This window comes from Sminthopsis crassicaudata, chromosome 2 (genome assembly GCF_048593235.1).
Source record: "Sminthopsis crassicaudata isolate SCR6 chromosome 2, ASM4859323v1, whole genome shotgun sequence".
In the NCBI taxonomy this organism is placed as follows: Eukaryota; Metazoa; Chordata; class Mammalia; order Dasyuromorphia; family Dasyuridae; genus Sminthopsis; species Sminthopsis crassicaudata.
This window is the reverse complement of record NC_133618.1, coordinates 196,694,189-196,712,747: the sequence shown is the minus strand read 5'-3', so window position 1 is coordinate 196,712,747 and position 18,559 is coordinate 196,694,189. Positions and strand designations below refer to the sequence as shown.

General features: G+C 36.7%; 1 protein-coding gene across 5 annotated transcripts in view; it reads right to left on the bottom strand.

The window, feature by feature from the left end:
- The window catches only part of ALLC (allantoicase), a 73,848-nt gene that overhangs the window by 43,189 nt on the left and 12,100 nt on the right, over positions 1–18,559 (bottom strand). For 3 of the 5 annotated variants that reach the window (XM_074288059.1, XM_074288062.1, XM_074288063.1), the window contains exon 2: positions 2,223–2,317. In XM_074288059.1, the coding sequence (XP_074144160.1) occupies positions 2,223–2,317 (95 nt within the window). Of the gene's footprint in view, positions 1–2,222; positions 2,318–2,408; positions 2,464–2,626; positions 2,711–18,559 lie in introns of those variants that run through there. The other 2 variants (XM_074288064.1, XM_074288065.1) reach the window with 2 other exon arrangements.

The window sequence follows — 18,559 nt, the reverse complement described above, 5'->3', positions numbered from 1 at the left end:
AGGCAAAAAACCCCTGTACTAAATAATCTCTCAAGTTCCTTTCACTTCTAAATCCTATGATCTCATAAATTTAAAAAGCATATATAAGTACTTGCTTTCAGGTAAACAATGTTAAATGTCAATGTCAAATGCCAGGTACTTAAGATGATACAAAGGTGTTAAATGAGACTTGTTCCTGCTTTCAAAGAGCTTGGAGTCTATCTAGAAGGGGAGACAAAACACACAAGTAACTCTGATACAAAATGAAAAATTCTGAGTATATGACAAATGTACAGATAAGGTACTATGAGAATTTAAAGGCAGTAAAGACCATTTCTTACTGGTCAATCAGGGAACATATCATGCAGAGGGTGCTTTTGAGTTAAACTGGGAAAAACTGATAAAAATTTAAGCAGAGATTAGAGAATTTAAAAAGCTGGAAAAAGTAGAATGTACATTCATTTTGAGAATGAAGACTAATCCAGTTTGCTTCACAACATACTGATAAAATGTAACAATACATGTAGCTAGAGCTCAGTATAGATGACAGTCTGTCATTTACAATGAACTTATAGTCAAAAACACTAGGTTCATGTTATGATTCTAATTGTTTACACTAGCTATCTGATTATGATCCTAGTGTCCTTTCAAGTCTCAGTTTCTTCATCTGCATAAGGTCATTGCAGGAAGAAAACTTCTAGCATTTGAACCACAATGGAAATTCTAGCCATTATTAATGATTTATTATATAAGATTATATTCCAAAGTAAGCAGTGGTGGTGTAATAATACAGGATTCCTTAAAATTTTTCCACGCACAACCCCTTTTCACAAGAAATTTTTTTAGCAACTCAGTTATTATAGGCATATAAAATAGGTATACAAATCAAACATTTACTGAAAATGATGAGGTTTGTATCCCCTGGATTCCCAGTGGTGATGAGGTTAGTGGCAATAAGAGAGTTGTTAAAATTCCCCTCTGGTCAGCCCACAGGTTCAAAGTGAAAGAATTCACTTATCCCGAATTATTAATGGCAAAAATGAAAGTTTATTGCTGGATAGAAACCAGTATATTAAGAGACTGACTTCTATCTGGCACTGAGAAGAGAATGTTTTCTCAGCGGGCAAGATCCTAGCAAGTTGCTTGGCCCTCTGCAAGAAGTGAGTCCAGAAATTGCCCTTTAAAAGGAGTCTTGAGACTTCAGGACTCAGGTTCCCAGGCTTAGATGCTTATCAGTATCCAGCCCAGATCTCCTGTTGGAATTAACAACACTTCAAAGGGTTGCTTTTTGACCAGAATTTCTAATTGAATCAAAGGCTCTGGCATTCCCGAAAGATAACTTCTCTAGGGGGATATGCCTTCCCCAGGAGGGGCGGAGACTCCAAAAGGGATCACACATCAAAAGGAAAAACAGTTTGAGTGATAATCTTAAAGGGAACACAGTTTCAATAAAGGGAACACAAATTCCGTAAAGAGAACAGTTTCCCTCCCACTTCAATAATAAATCATAATTTTGCATGTGACACATAAAGTATCACAACCTATAGTTTAAGAAGCTTAGGTGTAAAGAATAGTGAGAGCCAGGAAGATGAGAGTTAGAATCCTATCTCTTGACACCCATTATAGCTGTAACACCCTAAGCAAGTTTATTTACAATTTGCATAACAATTGCTAATCTGTGTTGATAAAAGTTTTCCCATTCCTTTAGCAGGGTAATTACAGGTCCACAGCCCCCCCAAAAATAATTAATTAATTAAACTCAAATTAATAAATAAAACTATGTTCCCTGTTAATCTATATTAGTAGCACCATGCATGGAATAGGCACCCAAAAACTTTTATTTCCTTTTATATATTCTACATAATCCTTCCCTCTATAACTGATACACATTTGATTTATGCTGGGCTATGCCCAGCCAACTGAAATGAGTTGGAAATAAACATAATTGGGGATGGAAGGAAAAGGGAAGGCAGAACATTATCTTTACAGATACTTAATGTTTGTAAAACTTATAAAAATGTGACATGAGTGCTCAGTACTGTTACTTATTTTAGAAAGAAAGGGGGGGCCTTCTTTTGACATCCTTAGAGATAATGGGTTTGTTCAAGGAAAATAATAGGCAGGCATTTCCTACAGCCTGATTCTTATGGCTCTAATTATGCCTTTGCATCAGCTCATTTCTGTCTTTAGGGTGAGCACATTCAATACCTGATGGTGCTAATAGGACTGCAAATTCTACTTACCTTTCCTCCTACATTCTCAGATGCCAAATCAGTCAGCTGGATAAAGTTTGGAATTTCATCAGTTTTGCCTTCCTTAGGATAATCAGCCATTCTTCCTACAAAAACAACAAAAAGCCATAATAAATAGCCAGAACTACTTGCTCTTGCAATACCATACAGTCAGTGTGTGGGTGGATAGGATCTCACCCTCCTCATTTCAGTCCATGCAGAAAATCACAGAGGTGAAAGGGAGATTTTGCCTGAAGCCTGGATAGGCAATGGGCAAGTTATACACAGTGAAACTTCCTCTGATTGCAAAGAAATGGGAGAACTGCCCACTCATTTTTATTTTCTTTTTTAAGGTGGAGAGCCTTAATTTTCTTTTTTTTTTTTTTTATTAAAAGAAAAATACAGAAAAATGTGACCTTGAGTAAGTGATTTCCCACTCTAGATCTCAGTGTCTTCATCAGTAAAATGATAGGATTTTTACTAGATTAAAGGTTCTGTCTAGCTTTAATATTCTATGAGCCTTATATAAAGTTTGGTTTAAACATTAACAGGAAAAGCAATATTGTGGTTTGGCAAAAGTGTGTGCTTAGATTTGGCAAAGTAAGTGAGCTTAAGTTTTAACATAAGAAAATGTTTGGAAAATATCACATCATGACCTACAGGAGGCTAAGTTCTCCCAGGTCTGCCTTCTACAAAAGGATAAATATTTACCGTTATCTTTATTTTTTTCCTTGGATTTTTTAAACATTTTGAGGAAGGGCATAAGTACTTGACCAGAAAATTATGTTCCTTAATATAGTACAATGGAGTGATAAAGTTGGAATTAACTTCCATTTGGATTCTGGCTTTGCAATTAACTAGTTTTGTTATCATGAGCAAGTCATTTAGCCTCCCTTTGCTTAATTTAAAAATGAAGGTCATATCAGTTGTTAAGTACCCTCAAGAAATAAATATACATTCAATTAAATTTAGCAAGCATTTATTGAGCACCTATTATGTACCTATTATGTACCAAACACTGAGTTAGGTGCTGGGGATATAAAAATTAAAATGAAGCAATCTCTTATAGGAGTTTGTGTTCTCTTAACCTCTCTCTGAGCCTCAGTTTTATCATCTGCGAAATTAAAGAAATGGACTTGCTTAATTTAGAAAATACAGGTCATAATAGCTATAAGTACCCTTTAAGGATTATGTGTAAATTAAATTAAGTTTAGTAAGCATTTATTGAGCACCTATTATGTCAGGCACTGAGTTAAGTGCTAGAGATATAAAAATTAAAATGAAACAATCTCTTATAGTCTGTATTCTAAAACTCTGAGCTTCCATTTTATCATCTGTGAAAAATGATCACACCTCTATGTTAATACAAATAGTATTTTGGTTTTCTGGTCCTAATCTTTCTTACATTTCTTATTCTGGACACACATATCCTCATTCACCTGTTTCTCCCCACCCCTTTTCTCCCCCATATCGACCTTATCCTTTTCAGGAACAATTCCCCACCATTGCTCAATTTGTCTGGAAACTTCCACTTCCCCAACTGGCTTCCCTGCTGTTCCTCACATAAGACTCTCTATCTCCAACTCCATAACCAGACTGTCCTCCATATCTGGAAACCATGTCCTTCCTCATCTTCCCCCCTTCCCCCCCCCACCCCCCCTAGACTTCCCTGGTTTCTTTCAAAACTCAGCTGAAATCCTATCTTCTGTAAGAAACTTTTTCTTGTCTTCCCTAATCTTGGCACTTTCCCTCTGAAACCATCTCCAGTTTATTCTATCTATACTTTATTTGAACATAGTTGTTTGCATGGTATCTCCCTTTAGACTATGAACTCTTTGAGGTCAGGGACTGTTTTACGCCATTATTTCCCCAGGAATTAGCACATCGGTTGTTTAACACATGCTAACTGATGTTAGCACATACCCCTACCTGTTTTGGTAGGTCTATGTGAACAGTTATCTTAGGACAATGGCAATTTCAAAAATTCTAGAAAGTCACCAATCTTCTGGGCTTATTTTTTTTTAATGGTGTTCAAATGGCTGATTGATATTGGGAAGCATTCTAGGTGGGGCTCAGGAGTTCTACTTATGTTTTAGAAACCCTAACTTTCAGGGATTATCCCAGATCTGAAACAATAGCCAGTCCCTCTCAGGACCCAATCTGCCAAATCAAGCAGTAAATTAAAAGAACTCAGTGGGAGAAGGACAAACTATGTGACACCACATGTCAGATACTATGTTAAGGAATTTCTTTTTTACAAATACCACTTCATTTGATCCTCACAACATTCCTAAGAGGTAAGTGTTATTATCACCATTTTACAATTTAAGTCACAGAGCTAGTAAGCATTTTAGGCTGGATTTGAACTCAATTCTTCCTAACTCTAACCCCAGAGTTCTATCCATGTTGTCACTAGTCTGATATGGCTGTGACTGTGGTCAAAACAAATTATGAAGGGCAAGCCAAGAAGCTTCCAGAATGAATGGAAAATTAAATCATTTAATGTAGTAATATACTGAGGGAAAATTCGAGCTTCCTTCCCTTTTCATTGAGTGATCCTTTTTCATTGCTTCTCTCAGAGAAAAGACTTTATAGATTCAAAGAATGTCAGAGCTTGAAAGGACCTTAAAAATTACAGAGTCTAACTTGTTTAATAATTGAGATAGATAACCCCCCCAAAAAGGAGAAGTGCAAATATATGTGAGCAGTCTAAGGTCATAAAGCTAAAGGCAGAGCCTGGACTAAAATAAGATCTTCTAAACCTAGTGGTATGGTCATTCTCCTATTTGATAGTGGGAATTTCAGAACAAGATGAGCACTTGAGGCCATGATACACAGGCACATAGGCGAGAGAAGCTAGTGGGTACCGATAGGATCCCTCCATCACCCCTAATATCATCGTACGTGGGGAGGTTTACTTATTAACTGCCTCAGATTGGTTAAAAGTAAGTAGTTAATATTTCTTTCAAGAAAAATCAAAATTTCCTTGAATCATAAGGACAGTGTTCCAGTCCTGGCTGCGACATTATATTGTACAGAAGAGCCTTAGACTATGACATATTTCACATATACATAGATGCACATATACACATAGTCAGAAAATAATATTCTTTCATGCTTCCAAATAAATAATGGTACAATCTAAAAAGATACAATTTTACAAAGTTTTCATATGTTATCTCTTCTCTTGATACTTGGAAAAACCTTCCCAGAGACAATACAGCAAAGAAAAATGAAAATAAAATTAAGACTTCAACTCTTAGGTGAAAAATCTGATCCTACTAAGACTAGTATACTACTAAGTATATAAGGCTTTTCTCACAGAGATTGAGAAGCTGGCATTAACTAGAATCCACTCTCTCTCTATATATAAACAGGCATCACAGAATCACACAATTTCAGATCTGAAAAAGACCTAAGCAGTTAGTCCAATTAATACCAAAACTAAACTTCCAATAGAATATAACTGACAAGTAGTCAACCAGCCTTTAGTTTGAAGATTTCAGTCACCTACAAGAAATCAGTGATCCAGTGACACTGAAGTTCTTGCTGATCCTCAGATGAAATACTCTACCAACTCTGAATATTTTCACTGTCTTTGACTCATGCTCAAATGTATTCCGTCCTCATCTCTATTCTGGCTTCCTTCAATGCCTGCCAAAATCCCACTTTCTAGAAGAAACCTTTTGCCTTCCCTCTGTTGATTATTTCCAATTTATCCTATTTGTTCATTACTATTTGCAGGTGATCTCCTCCATTAGACAATGAGCTCCTTGAGAATATACTGTCTTTTGCCCACTTTGTACCTCTAGCTAACAATAGCACCCTAGGAGGCCAAGAGTGTCATGCTGAAAAATATCAATCATAACACCTTATATAGTCTTACCCTTCTTTGGGAACCCCAGTCTCTAAATTTAGCTCTCCATGTCCCTAAATTCAATCTTTGAAGCTCACTTGTCCCTATAGGTATAGATTAATTCAGTTTAATAGCTTTAAGTAGCATTGAGGTGTAGTTGAAAAACAGGTAGAAAAATCAAATTAAAATGGCAAAGTTCATAGAATCTAAAGTTAGGATTAGATCCCTTAGGCTTTCAGATAACGATCTAGCCCCTTCATTTTCCAGAAGAGAAAATAGTCAGAGAGATAGAGAGAGAGACATTTGCCCAACACATGTAATACTTTAAGTAGAACTGGATTTCAAAGCCAGTGCTCTTTCTAACACACTATGATTGCACTGGATGATCACCAAAGTATTTTCCACGCATGTGATTCTATGATCTTGTCTTCTAGAGATCTTTTGAGCAACAGGATTATTAAATTAATCCTTGTTAAAATGCTATTTAAAAGTCTATCCCATTTTAAAAAATTTTTTAAAAAAGAGAGAAGTCAAGGTCTTAATCTATCATAATGTAATAAAGTATTGAACTTAGAATCAAAAGATCAGGGTATAAGTCCTAACTTTTGTGTTGAATATCTCTATTTGCAAGATCTCAGGCAAGTTACTTCTCTCTAGCCCTGTTTGCCTCATCTGTAAAACAAGAGTGTTGGATTAAGTGGCCCAGTCAACAGTCTACAATTCTGTGAAAACTTCTCCAATGGTAAAAAGTTTAGGCCTCAGAGGAGAGAAAAGGAAAAGAAGAGGTCAAGGAGCTTTTGTTAGTCAGGGGGGATGATTTCTAGTGATAGCCAGCTCCAACTGGAATGCAAAATTAACACCTCTGGCCTCAAATAACCCATTCCATTTCCACAAAATTCTGCAAAGCTAAGGATTTCTGAGAAAGGCTCAGGATTTCAAGTACATCTCTGAGTCAGATGACAATGCATTGTCTCACTCAGTTGAATCCTCAGTAATTTCAGACAGGCTGTGAGGCAGTGATAGAACCAGGACAGAGATCAGACCCAGGAAAGAGGTTTAAATGCACTGCTCTTTATCCCACATCATAATTCCATTCCTGCCTAGGGTGGCAGAAGGGACTGCTTTCCCTTAGTAAACAAACCAATTCATTATTTTCTGCAAACACCTTTCACCTTAAGGTATTGGATTCTTTCCCTTTCTTAATTTCTTCTCTCCTGTGGTATTGCAGTTACCTCTCACTAATATTATTGCAGGCTGCATGCCCCTCATTCAATTTCATCACATTTTCATTAAGTTCTTAGCAATAATCTAAGTGCTTGTAAACAGAATCATGCACCCAAGGTTCATTCAAAATTCTCTAATGCCATCCTTTTAAATCTTATTACTGAGCTAATAGATGGCATCTGAGAACCCTTTGCCTGTGGCCTTGAAAAAAAAAGGAGGGGGGGCAGAAATTAGAGGGCTGACTTTTAGTCCCAAATCAATTTGATTACTTTCATTTTAATTGTCAATCCTAGAAATATCTATCCTTCTGTCTAACAAGATGAGATGTCATTCACTTCTATATGCTCCTTTCTATTCCTAATATCACCACCCTAGCCTGAGCCCTCTTATTTGGCTATTCCAAGAGCCTCTTAACTTATCTATCCACCTCCATTCTCTTTCTGCTCTAATACATCCATCCTATACACAGATCATGGGATCACTTATTTAGAAAAAGATCTTAGATATTATCCTGGTTCAACAACATCATTCGAAAGATAAAAAAATGCCAACCCAGAAATGGAAGCAATTTTCTCAGAGTTACAGAAGTAGGGAGTGGAAGAGCACCTGATATTCAAACTCAGATCTTCTGGCTCCAAAATCAGAGCTCCTGCACAATTCTGATTGCATCATTTCCTGGCTCAAAAACCTTCACTGGATTCACTGTCACTGACTCAGATCCAAACTCCTTAGCCTAGAATTCAAGATCCCACTACCATCTGGTTCTAACATACTTTTCAGCCTTATTATATACTATTCTCCCCCCCCCCCAAGTACCTACCCTACTTTCCAAGTGAACTGAATTACTGGCTCTTTTCTCAAAGATATTCCATAATTTCCTGCCCCAGTACCTTTTGCTCATGTACTTCCATCTTCATAGAATGATTTCTCCTTCATCTTTACCTGTTGAAATTCCTGTCTCTCCTTTACAGCCAGTATTTTTCTGATAAAGATCTCATTTCAAAAATATATAAAGAGCTGTGTCAAATTTATAAGAATAAAAGTCATTCCAGATTTGGCAAATGATCAAAGAATATGAAGACAATTTTAAGATGAAAAAAGTAAAGTCATCTAGTTCTGATCTCTTTTCATCATATGAAAAAAAAATGCTCTAAATCACTATTGATTAGAGAAATGCTAATTAAAACAACTCTAAGATTGACTCTCAGATTGACTAAGAAGACAGGAAAAGATAATGCTAAATGTTGGAGAGGATATGGGAAAACTGGGACACTAATGCATTGTTGGTGGAGTTGTGAAATGATCCAATCATTCCGGAAAGCAGTTTAGAACTATGCCCAAAAAGCTAACAAACTGTGCATACCCTTTGACCCAGCAATGCCAGTACTGGTTTGTATCCCAACGAAATCACAGGAGGGAAAAGGACCCATATGTACAAAAACATTTGTAGCAGCTCTTTTGTGATAGCAAAAAAATTGGAAAATTAGTAGATGCCCATCATTGAGGAATGGGTTGTGGTATATGAAGATAATGGAATATTGTTCTATAAAACATGATGAACAAGCTGATTTTAGAAAGGCCTGGAAAGATTGACATGAACTGATGCTGAGTGAAACAAGCAGAACCAGAAATACATTGTACACACACAATAAAAGCAAGAATGTGCAATGATCAACTATGAAAGGCTTGGTCTTCTCAGTAGTTCCGTGATCTAAAGAAATCCTAATAGACTTTGGACAGAAAATGCCATCTGCATCCAGAAAAAGAACTAAGGAGACTGAATATAAATCAATACATGCTATGTTCACTTCTTTTTTCTGTTTATTTGGTTTTTTTTAATCTTTCCCCTGGTTTTTCCCTTTTGCTCAGATTTTTCTCTTCCAACATGATTCATAAAGCAATGAGTATTAAAAATAAATTTACTAAAAATAAAAAAAATAAAAAAAATTTTAAAAAATAAAAACTTCCTATCCCTCTTTCAAGGCTTAGTTCAAATGCTATTTCCTCCATGAAACCTCTATGGCTCCTTTCACCTAAAAATGTTATTTCTCTAAGCACCCAAAGCAATTTTTCATGCTACTTCATACTCTTAGCAAGTACTTTGCATAATATGTACACAGTAAAAGCTTTTTTGAAATACTATGACCAACTTCATCTGATCCAGGACCAATCTGGGGCTAAAAAAGTTTGAATAATCCAGAGGAACAGTTCTGTTTAAGCTAGCACCCTGAGACTTCTTTACTTACTCAGAAAATCTGTTTATTCAGAAAACATTTCTTATGCACCTTTACTGTGGCTAGACAAAGGATAAAAAGACGATATCTCCATATATATGTATGTATGTATAATATTTCCCTTCCTTCTGAAAATGACTCCAAAGTGGCTTCCTTGTGAAAAGTTGTATTCTAAAATACTGAAGCTCCCATAAAATTTGGTGCCCTCTCCTATATAAACCTAAAAACACTACAAAGATATTATTATTATTACTGTTATCCTTTCTTACATTGTAATTATTTATGTTCATCTGTGTAGCTTAATTAAAGAATCATCATTGAGTGTGCTGCCTGTACCACCAAAGCCTGTCTATAACTTGAGTAGTCTTCATGTGTTGCTGTGATTGGAAAAAACCTACCTTGTAGCCATCCTTCCGGTAAAGCAAACTTCTCTGAACTTAGCCACTGATAATAATACTGAATTTTACTAGTTACCTCATTATGGGAACAGGATAGCAGCCTCTTTTGGAGAATCAGTTTGATGTGGGAGAAAAAGTGATTTGGAGTCTAAAGAATGCAAGTTCATCTGTTACTTGCTATCTGTTACTCCAAGAAAAATCATTTCTCACCTTGGGGCCTCTGTTTTCTATAAAATGAAAAGATCTTTTAATGTCCCTTCCATCTCTAGACCAGGACATGCCTCATAAGGCAGTTAAGGGGCCCTTGTTCATCTCCTAATGTTTCCTCTAAATTCAATCCATTCAGAAAACTTAAAATTGTATAATTAATCATTTGTTCTTTAGAGATTCTGAAGTTTCTCAGTTTTCTTATTAATATAATTGGTAGTATCTTAAAGCAATTGGAATCAAGAGAACCCATGTTTCAGTTCTAACCCTTACCTTCTACCTTTGTTGTTCAATCATTTCAATTGTGTCCAACTCTTTTTCTCACCCCATTTGGGGTGGTTTGCTGTTATGGGCCAGAACTTCAAACAAGGTACTAAAGTCAGTGGAATTGATAGAGGCAATGGTTGTTTAGCATAGTGCTTAACAAGTTCTCTAGTTCAGTACTTGTACTTAGTACTTACTATAGTTCCACAAGATTCACACCTATGATGAGAGGATATATAACCTTGGACAAACTCAGCCAGAAGGAGAACTAAGGAAGACCAGAGAAGTGGTAGCAGTCTGTCCTCCTTCGCTTCTCCACGAAACCAAGATCTGCACGGCCTCCAGAAAAACTAGCCAAGCTCCAAGTGAAGGAAACAAGGCTTTGAAGGAGGCAATAAAGGATTTGGACTTTAACCCCTGGCTGCATTTGAGGTAATTACTGAACTGAAACGAAGGCTGCCTCCAGAAACCCCAAGAAAACCTCAACAGAGAATATTATATTTTAGAGAAGAATATTACATTTTGGCACCCAATGTAGGGCAGACATGATTCTGATTTCAGTGGAAAAGTCTCTGATGCTGATTTTAGTGGAAAAGTCTCCTCAACCCAGAACTTAGGGCGAGTACAAAAATAGACAAGGAAACTTTGTTAAAGGGCTAAAGTAGTACTTCAGCTAAAATGGGACAGATGTTTAGAAAACAGCCTTCTTTTCCAATTCAAGGAAAATGTGTAGAGAGCATTGTCAGACTTATGAAAAGCCAAGGTTTGATTGTAATCTGGGAGCAGATCACTGAACTTTTAGAAACTGGAGAGTACACATCTCCTTGGTTCTCTATGGAAAAAGAATTGGATCTAGGGGAGTGGAAATTAGTAGGGGAGCAACTATGTCAATTCTACAATGAAAATGGATCTGACTCAATTTCTAACGATACACTTTATACACATAATTTAATACAACTGGCTTTAGGAAATTAGATAAGTTATAGATTAAAGAAAAAAAAAAAAAGAAAGAGCAGGAGAAAGAGGATCCAAATAAACTAGGTGAAAAGGATGAAGAATCAGATAAGAATGTACAATTCTGATGGGTATTCCCCATCTGTGACCCTCCCCCCTCAGTTAACTCTTCTTGGGTGGAGGGAGGGGGAGGGGGAAGAGGCAGTAACACTATCAGAACCACCCATGAAGCAGTCTATGACAAGATTACAAAAAACACTGGTTAAGGCAAAAAATGAAGGACAGGAGGTTGATTTAATAACTGCATACCCTGTGATTGAAGAGCTTCAAAAAAGGAGAAGGTACACTCCTTTTGATTTGGAAAAAATCAAGGATTTGAAAAAAGGTTGCACTCTTTATGGGGCTACATCGTCTTATGTTAAGATGTTACTAATTAATTTGGCTTATGAAATCTTAACCCCTAATGACTGGAAATCCATAGAAAGGATATGTTTAGAACCTGGACAAAATTTCTTGTGACTTTCGAAGTCTCATGAATTATTCAGGATTCAAGCCCAACACAATAAGTAAACTGGAGTTAATGTACAAATCACCTTTGACCAACTAGCAGGTGAAGATCAATAAAATCATTCTATCATATCAAGATCAAAACAATTCAGCACAGGCTAATTATCCCATAATAGTATATGAACAAATTTCTAAGGCTGCAATAAAAGTTTGGGGCACCCTCCCAGGGAAAAGATCGAGGGGAGGCCTTCACAAAAATAGAGCAAGATCCCAATGAACCCTTTGCAGATTTTGTGAGACATTTGCAGACAGCTGTCACAAGAACCACTGGAGAAAATGCAAATGCAGCTACAGAAATGATCAGACAACTGGCTAAGGAAAATGCCAATGAGGTTTACAAAAGAATTATATGGGGACTACACAAAGATGTTCCTTTAGAGGAGATCATAAGACACTGTGCCACAATGGGCACAATTGCTTATTATACCCAGACTATGATGAACATGGGAAGACAGGGTCCCTCTTGGCAAGGGACTTCTAGAGAAACTCATCTTTCAATGTGGAAAAATTAGACATCTGGAAGCTCAATGTAGATACAGAGATAGAGTGAGAAGACAGGGTGAAAGAAGACCCAAACCCTATGTACAAAGTGCCACAAGGGCTTCCACTGAGCCTCAGAATGTAGATTGACCCAGAGAAATGAGAGGCAGGGCCCAGCTCCAAGATATCATACAAAAAATAGGTGGGATACGATGGCAGCCGAGTTTACACCCAGAGAGTCTTAAGACGTTCAGGACTCTGATGTGATCAATCAGAAAAAAAGCAATCAGATAGTAGAAAGAGATTACAATTGGGAAGAATACAGGGTTTTTAATCCAACAGAAGGGCAATGTCCAGTGTGAGCAGCCCCGATGTAATTGCCATATGATGAGAAGAAATTTAGAAAGTGGTAAATAGAAGGGACTAGATAGGTTACCTACGTGGGAGAAAGGGTTTGTTTGTATCTGTACAGATGGAGAAGGAAACAGATGGGTGGCAGCGAGCACCTGGAGAGAAACAGAAAAAGAGAAAAATTTGGAAACAAAGGAGAAGACCTAAGAACAAAATTTGCAGGAATCATTGGATTCCCTAACACAAGATGAGACTATTGCAGGACTTCAAAACTTGCAAGAATTATTGGCTTCCTGGCACATGAACTAATGGACAATAGATTCCTTTTGGACTATTTCTAGAACTTATGAACATGTATAATTCCTCATGTTGATTCATGTTATTTGTCACATCACTACTAGCCTGTGTTACTATATGCTTGTGTAATTTATGTGATTATGTGTAATACCTCCTATATTGATGGATTTATGTATACCTGTTTTAAGAGTGAGACCTTTCAGAAACCCGCTAATCTGATTTGATTTCCCATTTCCTTTGGTGTTTTCATCTCCCTTCCTGAGATGTCAGGAAAAGCGTGATCACCTCTTTTTTGAGGTTCTCACCTTCTTGAGAAGTAAGGGAGGTCATGACCACCTATGTTTTAAAACAAAAGGAAGCTAGAGATGTTATGGGCCAGAACTTGAAACAAGATGCTAAGTCAGTGGAATTGATAGAGACAATGGTTGTTTTGCATGGTGCTTAACAGTTCTCTAGTTCAGTACATGTACTTAGTACTTACTATAGTTCCACAAAATTCACACCTATGATGAAGAGGATATAAGCTCAGACAAACTCAGTCAGAAGGAGAACTAGGGAAGACCAGAGAAGTGGTAGCAGGCTGTCGTCCTTTGCTTCTGCACTGAAACCAAGATCCAGAAGGCCTCCAGAAAAACTAGCCGAGCCCCAAGTGAAGGAGACAATAAAAGATTTGGACTTTAACCTCTGGCTGCATTTGAGGTGATTACTGAACTGAAATGAAGGCTGCCTCCAGAGATCCCAAGAAAACCTCAACAGAGAATATTACATTTTGGAGAATAATATTACAGTTTGCCATTTCCTTCTCCAGCTCATTTTACAGATGAGGAAACTGAGGCAAACAGGGTTAAGTGGCTTGCCCAAGGTCACATAGCTATAAGGATCCAAAACCAAGTTTGAACTCAGGATCATCAGATTCTCCAAACTTTAGTTTTCTCCTCTCAAAAGTGAGGACCATAATATTGATATTCCCTACCTACCAATCTACCTCCCAAGACTACTTTGGCAACAATGCTTTGTAAGGCCTGCAATTAATATCAGTCAAAAACTTTAAGGGTATTACAACATCCATCTATTAGCAAGTTATCTAGAAGGGAAGGAAAATATCTCAAGCTAATATTAATATCATGATATTAGCATCTGGACATACTAAGAGTCCTGAGCTGGGCCCAAGCAGCCATGACCTGAGATTGAATAAATCAAAAAATAAACCCATGGTTATCCAGCACCAAGAAGCATCTGGCACCAACTAAGTCTACATTTACCAGATCGGCTAAAATGATTGAAAGAGAAAGCAACAAATGTTGAAAGGCATGTGGAAAAACTAATTCACTGTTGGTCAAATCTTTTTGATGAGCAATCTGGAATTATGACCAGAGTTATAAAACTACCTATACCCTTTGATCCAGAAATACCACTATAAAGTCTATTTCCAAAGATCATTAGGAGAAAAAAGAAAATAATCTACATGTTCTTAAATATTTATAGTGGCTCTCTTTATAGTGGGAAAGAACTGGAAATTGTGGAGATGCCCATCAATTGGGGAGTGACTGAACAAATTTTGTGTCATATCTTCATGATGGAATACTGTGATGTTATAAGAAATGATGAGTTCATTGATCTTTGAAAAACATGGGTAGAAACTTGAATGAAATAATGAAAAGCAAACTGAGCAGAACCAAAAGAACATTGTATACAGAACAACTTTGAACAATTAAGTCATTTTTGACTTGTAAATATCCATATTAACTATAAAGGATATATGAAAAGAAAGCCTATATCTAGTGAATTGATAAATATAAGTATATATAAAATGATCTCTCACACACACACACATTTGTATATGGTAACCATGGGAAGGGAAGAAAAAAGACCAAGGGAAGAAATTTACATATTAACTTTGTGATATATTTAAAAGGAATAGAAAGTTGAATACAATAAGTTTGCAGTTTCATGTACTATCATCTTTTTTATTTTACTATGTTATGAAAATGCTTGTTTTATGTCATACATTAAAAATAAAACAAAAGTATTAACTATAAATGTCCAAAGAAAGCAGAAAAAATGAAGATGCTGAATGGAAAGTAACTCACTTTCTTTAATCCACTAGGTGGCAGCAACCATCTACTACTGAATTATAAATAAGTCAGTAAGTATTGGAACAATTGGGCAGATAATATCTTTCCTTCAGATTTTTAGCTCCTGTTTAAACCCCTGTTCAAAAACCTCATTTTGCCAAACAGCTTTTCCCACCTACCTGCAGTCTAACTTCACTGATCTTTTTCTCTTAATAACATCTAGCTTGGGCAGATTAGAGTGAAAGGAAGAAGGAAGGGTGATTGAAAAATGTTTAGTAATTTACTTCTTGTTTCCTATGTCTTCCCAACTAAAATAATATTTTGTGGGCTGCTACTTAGCAGGTGAGATTCAGCTTGCGAAATAAGAACAAATAGAAGTAATAAGGAAGCAAATTTGGCTCCCTGTATAAGGAAAACCTTCCAAACAACTAGAACTGTCCAGAAATAGAATGGTCAGCCTAAAAACATAGTGACTTTCTTGTCACCAGAGGTTTTCAAGTGAATGCTAGGCTCCTTTTGTCAGGGATATTAGAGAAGAGATTAAGGCTTCACATTCAGTTCAAAATAGATGACTTGTAGCATCTTTTGTAGCTCTAATATGCTATGATTCTTATGTCTGATAATCAGTAAGTGTTCATTAGATGCTGATGACAATGTGTCAGCACTATGCTAAACACTGAAGATACAAAGACAAGGTTAAAAAAATTAAAAAAAAAACACTACCCTCAAGAATCTTACCTTTAGTTGGGGAATATAACCTGAAAGTAAATACAAAAAACATGTAATGTACTTTAAGGGGGAAGTGGGAAGAACTAGCAGCTCTAGGGACCAGGACAGATCTGATGAGAGCAATGACATCTAAGCCAAACTTTGTAGGAAATTGGGGATTCTAAGAATCAAAGATGAAAAGAGTATACTTTCCAATATAAGGGGAGCCTTTGAAAAGACCCAGAAATGGTAAAGGGAATATCCTGTACAAAAGACAATAAGAAAGGTAGTTTGGCTAGACTATAGAATGCATGAAGGAGATATGTATTGTATGGAAACATAAGCTTGGTGCCAATTGCGTTTGCTCTAAATTCCAGAAAAGTTTGTATTTGATCTTGGAATAGTAGGGAGCCAATGGAGCTTACTAAGTAGGGGAAGGACACAGTCAGAACAGTATTTTAGAAATATCATCTTGGAAGCTCTGTAGAGGATCATTTAAAAAGAGAAAGGGTAGAGAAAGATGACTAACCAATACAACAGTCCAGGTGAGATATAATGTAAATGGCACACAATTAAAGATACTTTTTGTGTCCTGGTCACCTTCAAAATATCTACTCAGTGCTGAATATACTGTAGACAAAAAAAATTCATGAAAAATGAATTATTTCTTCCTATAATTCTTTCCATTTTCTGTAAAGGAAAACAGCAACTCTTTCTTAGAAGAGTGGTCTCCAATAGATTTTGATCTGCAGCTACTGTTTTAAAGGCACCCAGAATCCCTTAGTCACTCCATGATATCCTGTTTAATGTCAAAGTGGGAAAATCATAGTTTCTAGAACAAGAGAAGTCATAGCCCCAGTAGGAAGGTGAATACATTGGGAACAATGCATTCTACATTGCTGAAGCAACATATGGGAATATTGTGGATTTAGTTCCAGGTACCACATTTTAGCTGGAGAGCATCCAGGGGAAGGTGAACAGAATGATGAAAACCCCTGAAATCTTGCCATATGAGGTTTGGTTGAAGGAATGGGGAGTATTTACCTGGAGAAGAAAAGATTTAGGATACCCAATGGTAGCAATTCTTCAAGTATTTTGAAGGGCTGTTCAATGGGAAAGAGAGTTGATTTGAGAGGAGAGCAAATGGGACAAAGAAATCAAGAAGGATGAGGACTGAAAAAAAATGGCCATTGGATTTAAGAGGAGATTAGAGACATTAGAGAAGCATCCCATAGGCCATGAGGACCTTGAATTTATGGATTAGTTGCTTCACAGGGCAAATCACTTAACCCCTTTGTACCTCAGGCAAATAGCATAGGATTTATCCATTAAGTTTCTATCTATATAAGAGTTATCCTTTTGCTATTTGTATCACTGCAGGAGGAAGTTGAAATGACTCTTTAAAAAAATAAGGAACAGTAGAGTAGACCAAAAATATATATAGAATTCATCTGTGGCCCAAAGTAATATCATTGTGAAGGTGATGGAACAATGGGGCCCAGTAGTCAAAGACCAACATGTTCTACATTTAACTTTGACACAAACTGGCTATGTCAGCTTGAATTAGTTACTCAATTTTTAGTACCCTACCCAGTTCTCCTAGACTCTCTTATCTAGTTGAAGAGTTCCAAAGAGTATTTCCAATATTAATGAAATTCTAGATCTTACCCCTATCTATCTCTGTTCCCATCCTGTTGAAAAATCTAAAAAGAGGATAAAATTAAGAATTTTTAAAAATCAAGGATATCATTATGTCCTTCACCCATGCCAAAAAAAAAGGGGGGAGGTAATTAAGAAAATATCTATAGTCTGGACTTGTCTGTTCATATCCAGCTTTCCCATCATGGAGACACCTTGAAAAGCCTTTGAAGCAAGTCTAGTTTGATTAACATGGAAGTGTTTGAATCCACTACCATGAGGGTGGAATAGCTTCCTTTGATTGGCTACCCACATCCTTAAAACTATTGGGTCAAAGCCAGTGGTTTTCTTTTCCTCAACTTTCTCCTACTTGTCTTTTTTTTTCCGCCACAATTTTTTTTCTGCTGTTCTTTTTTTTCTTCATTACTCTTATCTGCTGTGTCCAGACAGAAAAGATCACCTCTCACCTATGGCTTGAGTGCCCATGAACTGAATAATAATAATAATAATAGTTAACATTTATATAGCATCTACTAAATACTAGGCATTGTACACTTAGCACTTTGCAAATATCTCATTTGATCTTCACAACAACCCCAATAGACAGGTGCTTTTATTATTCCAGTTTCATAATTCAAAAGAATGTAACAACCACTCATGTGACTTGCTCATGGGCACACAATAAGTGGCTGTCTAAGGTAGGATTTTAATTTAAGTTTTGCCTCTAACTACTGCTCCACCTAACTGACCAATGATAAGAAGTTCTTTCCTTACTCTTCCTCTTTCATCTGACTCAAAGAAATGGGTATGAAGGTAGTGTTTGAAATCCCCCATTTCAGCCTGTAGTGATTCCCCACTGTCCATACGACCTTGGAGCCAAAACTAAAGGAGAGACAGTGTTAGCCATCCAGCTGGGCATGGAAGCCTTAGGAAACCAGGATCCCTAGATCCAAGGGGTGTGGAGAACCATGGCTTAACCTTGGAACTGGGACTGATCAATAGTAACTGAGCTAACCTATGAACCTAATCCCCTTCTCTTCCCAAGAGATTGAAGTGATGCAAAGGGAAAGAGAAGGAAGAGTCTCTATCCCATATA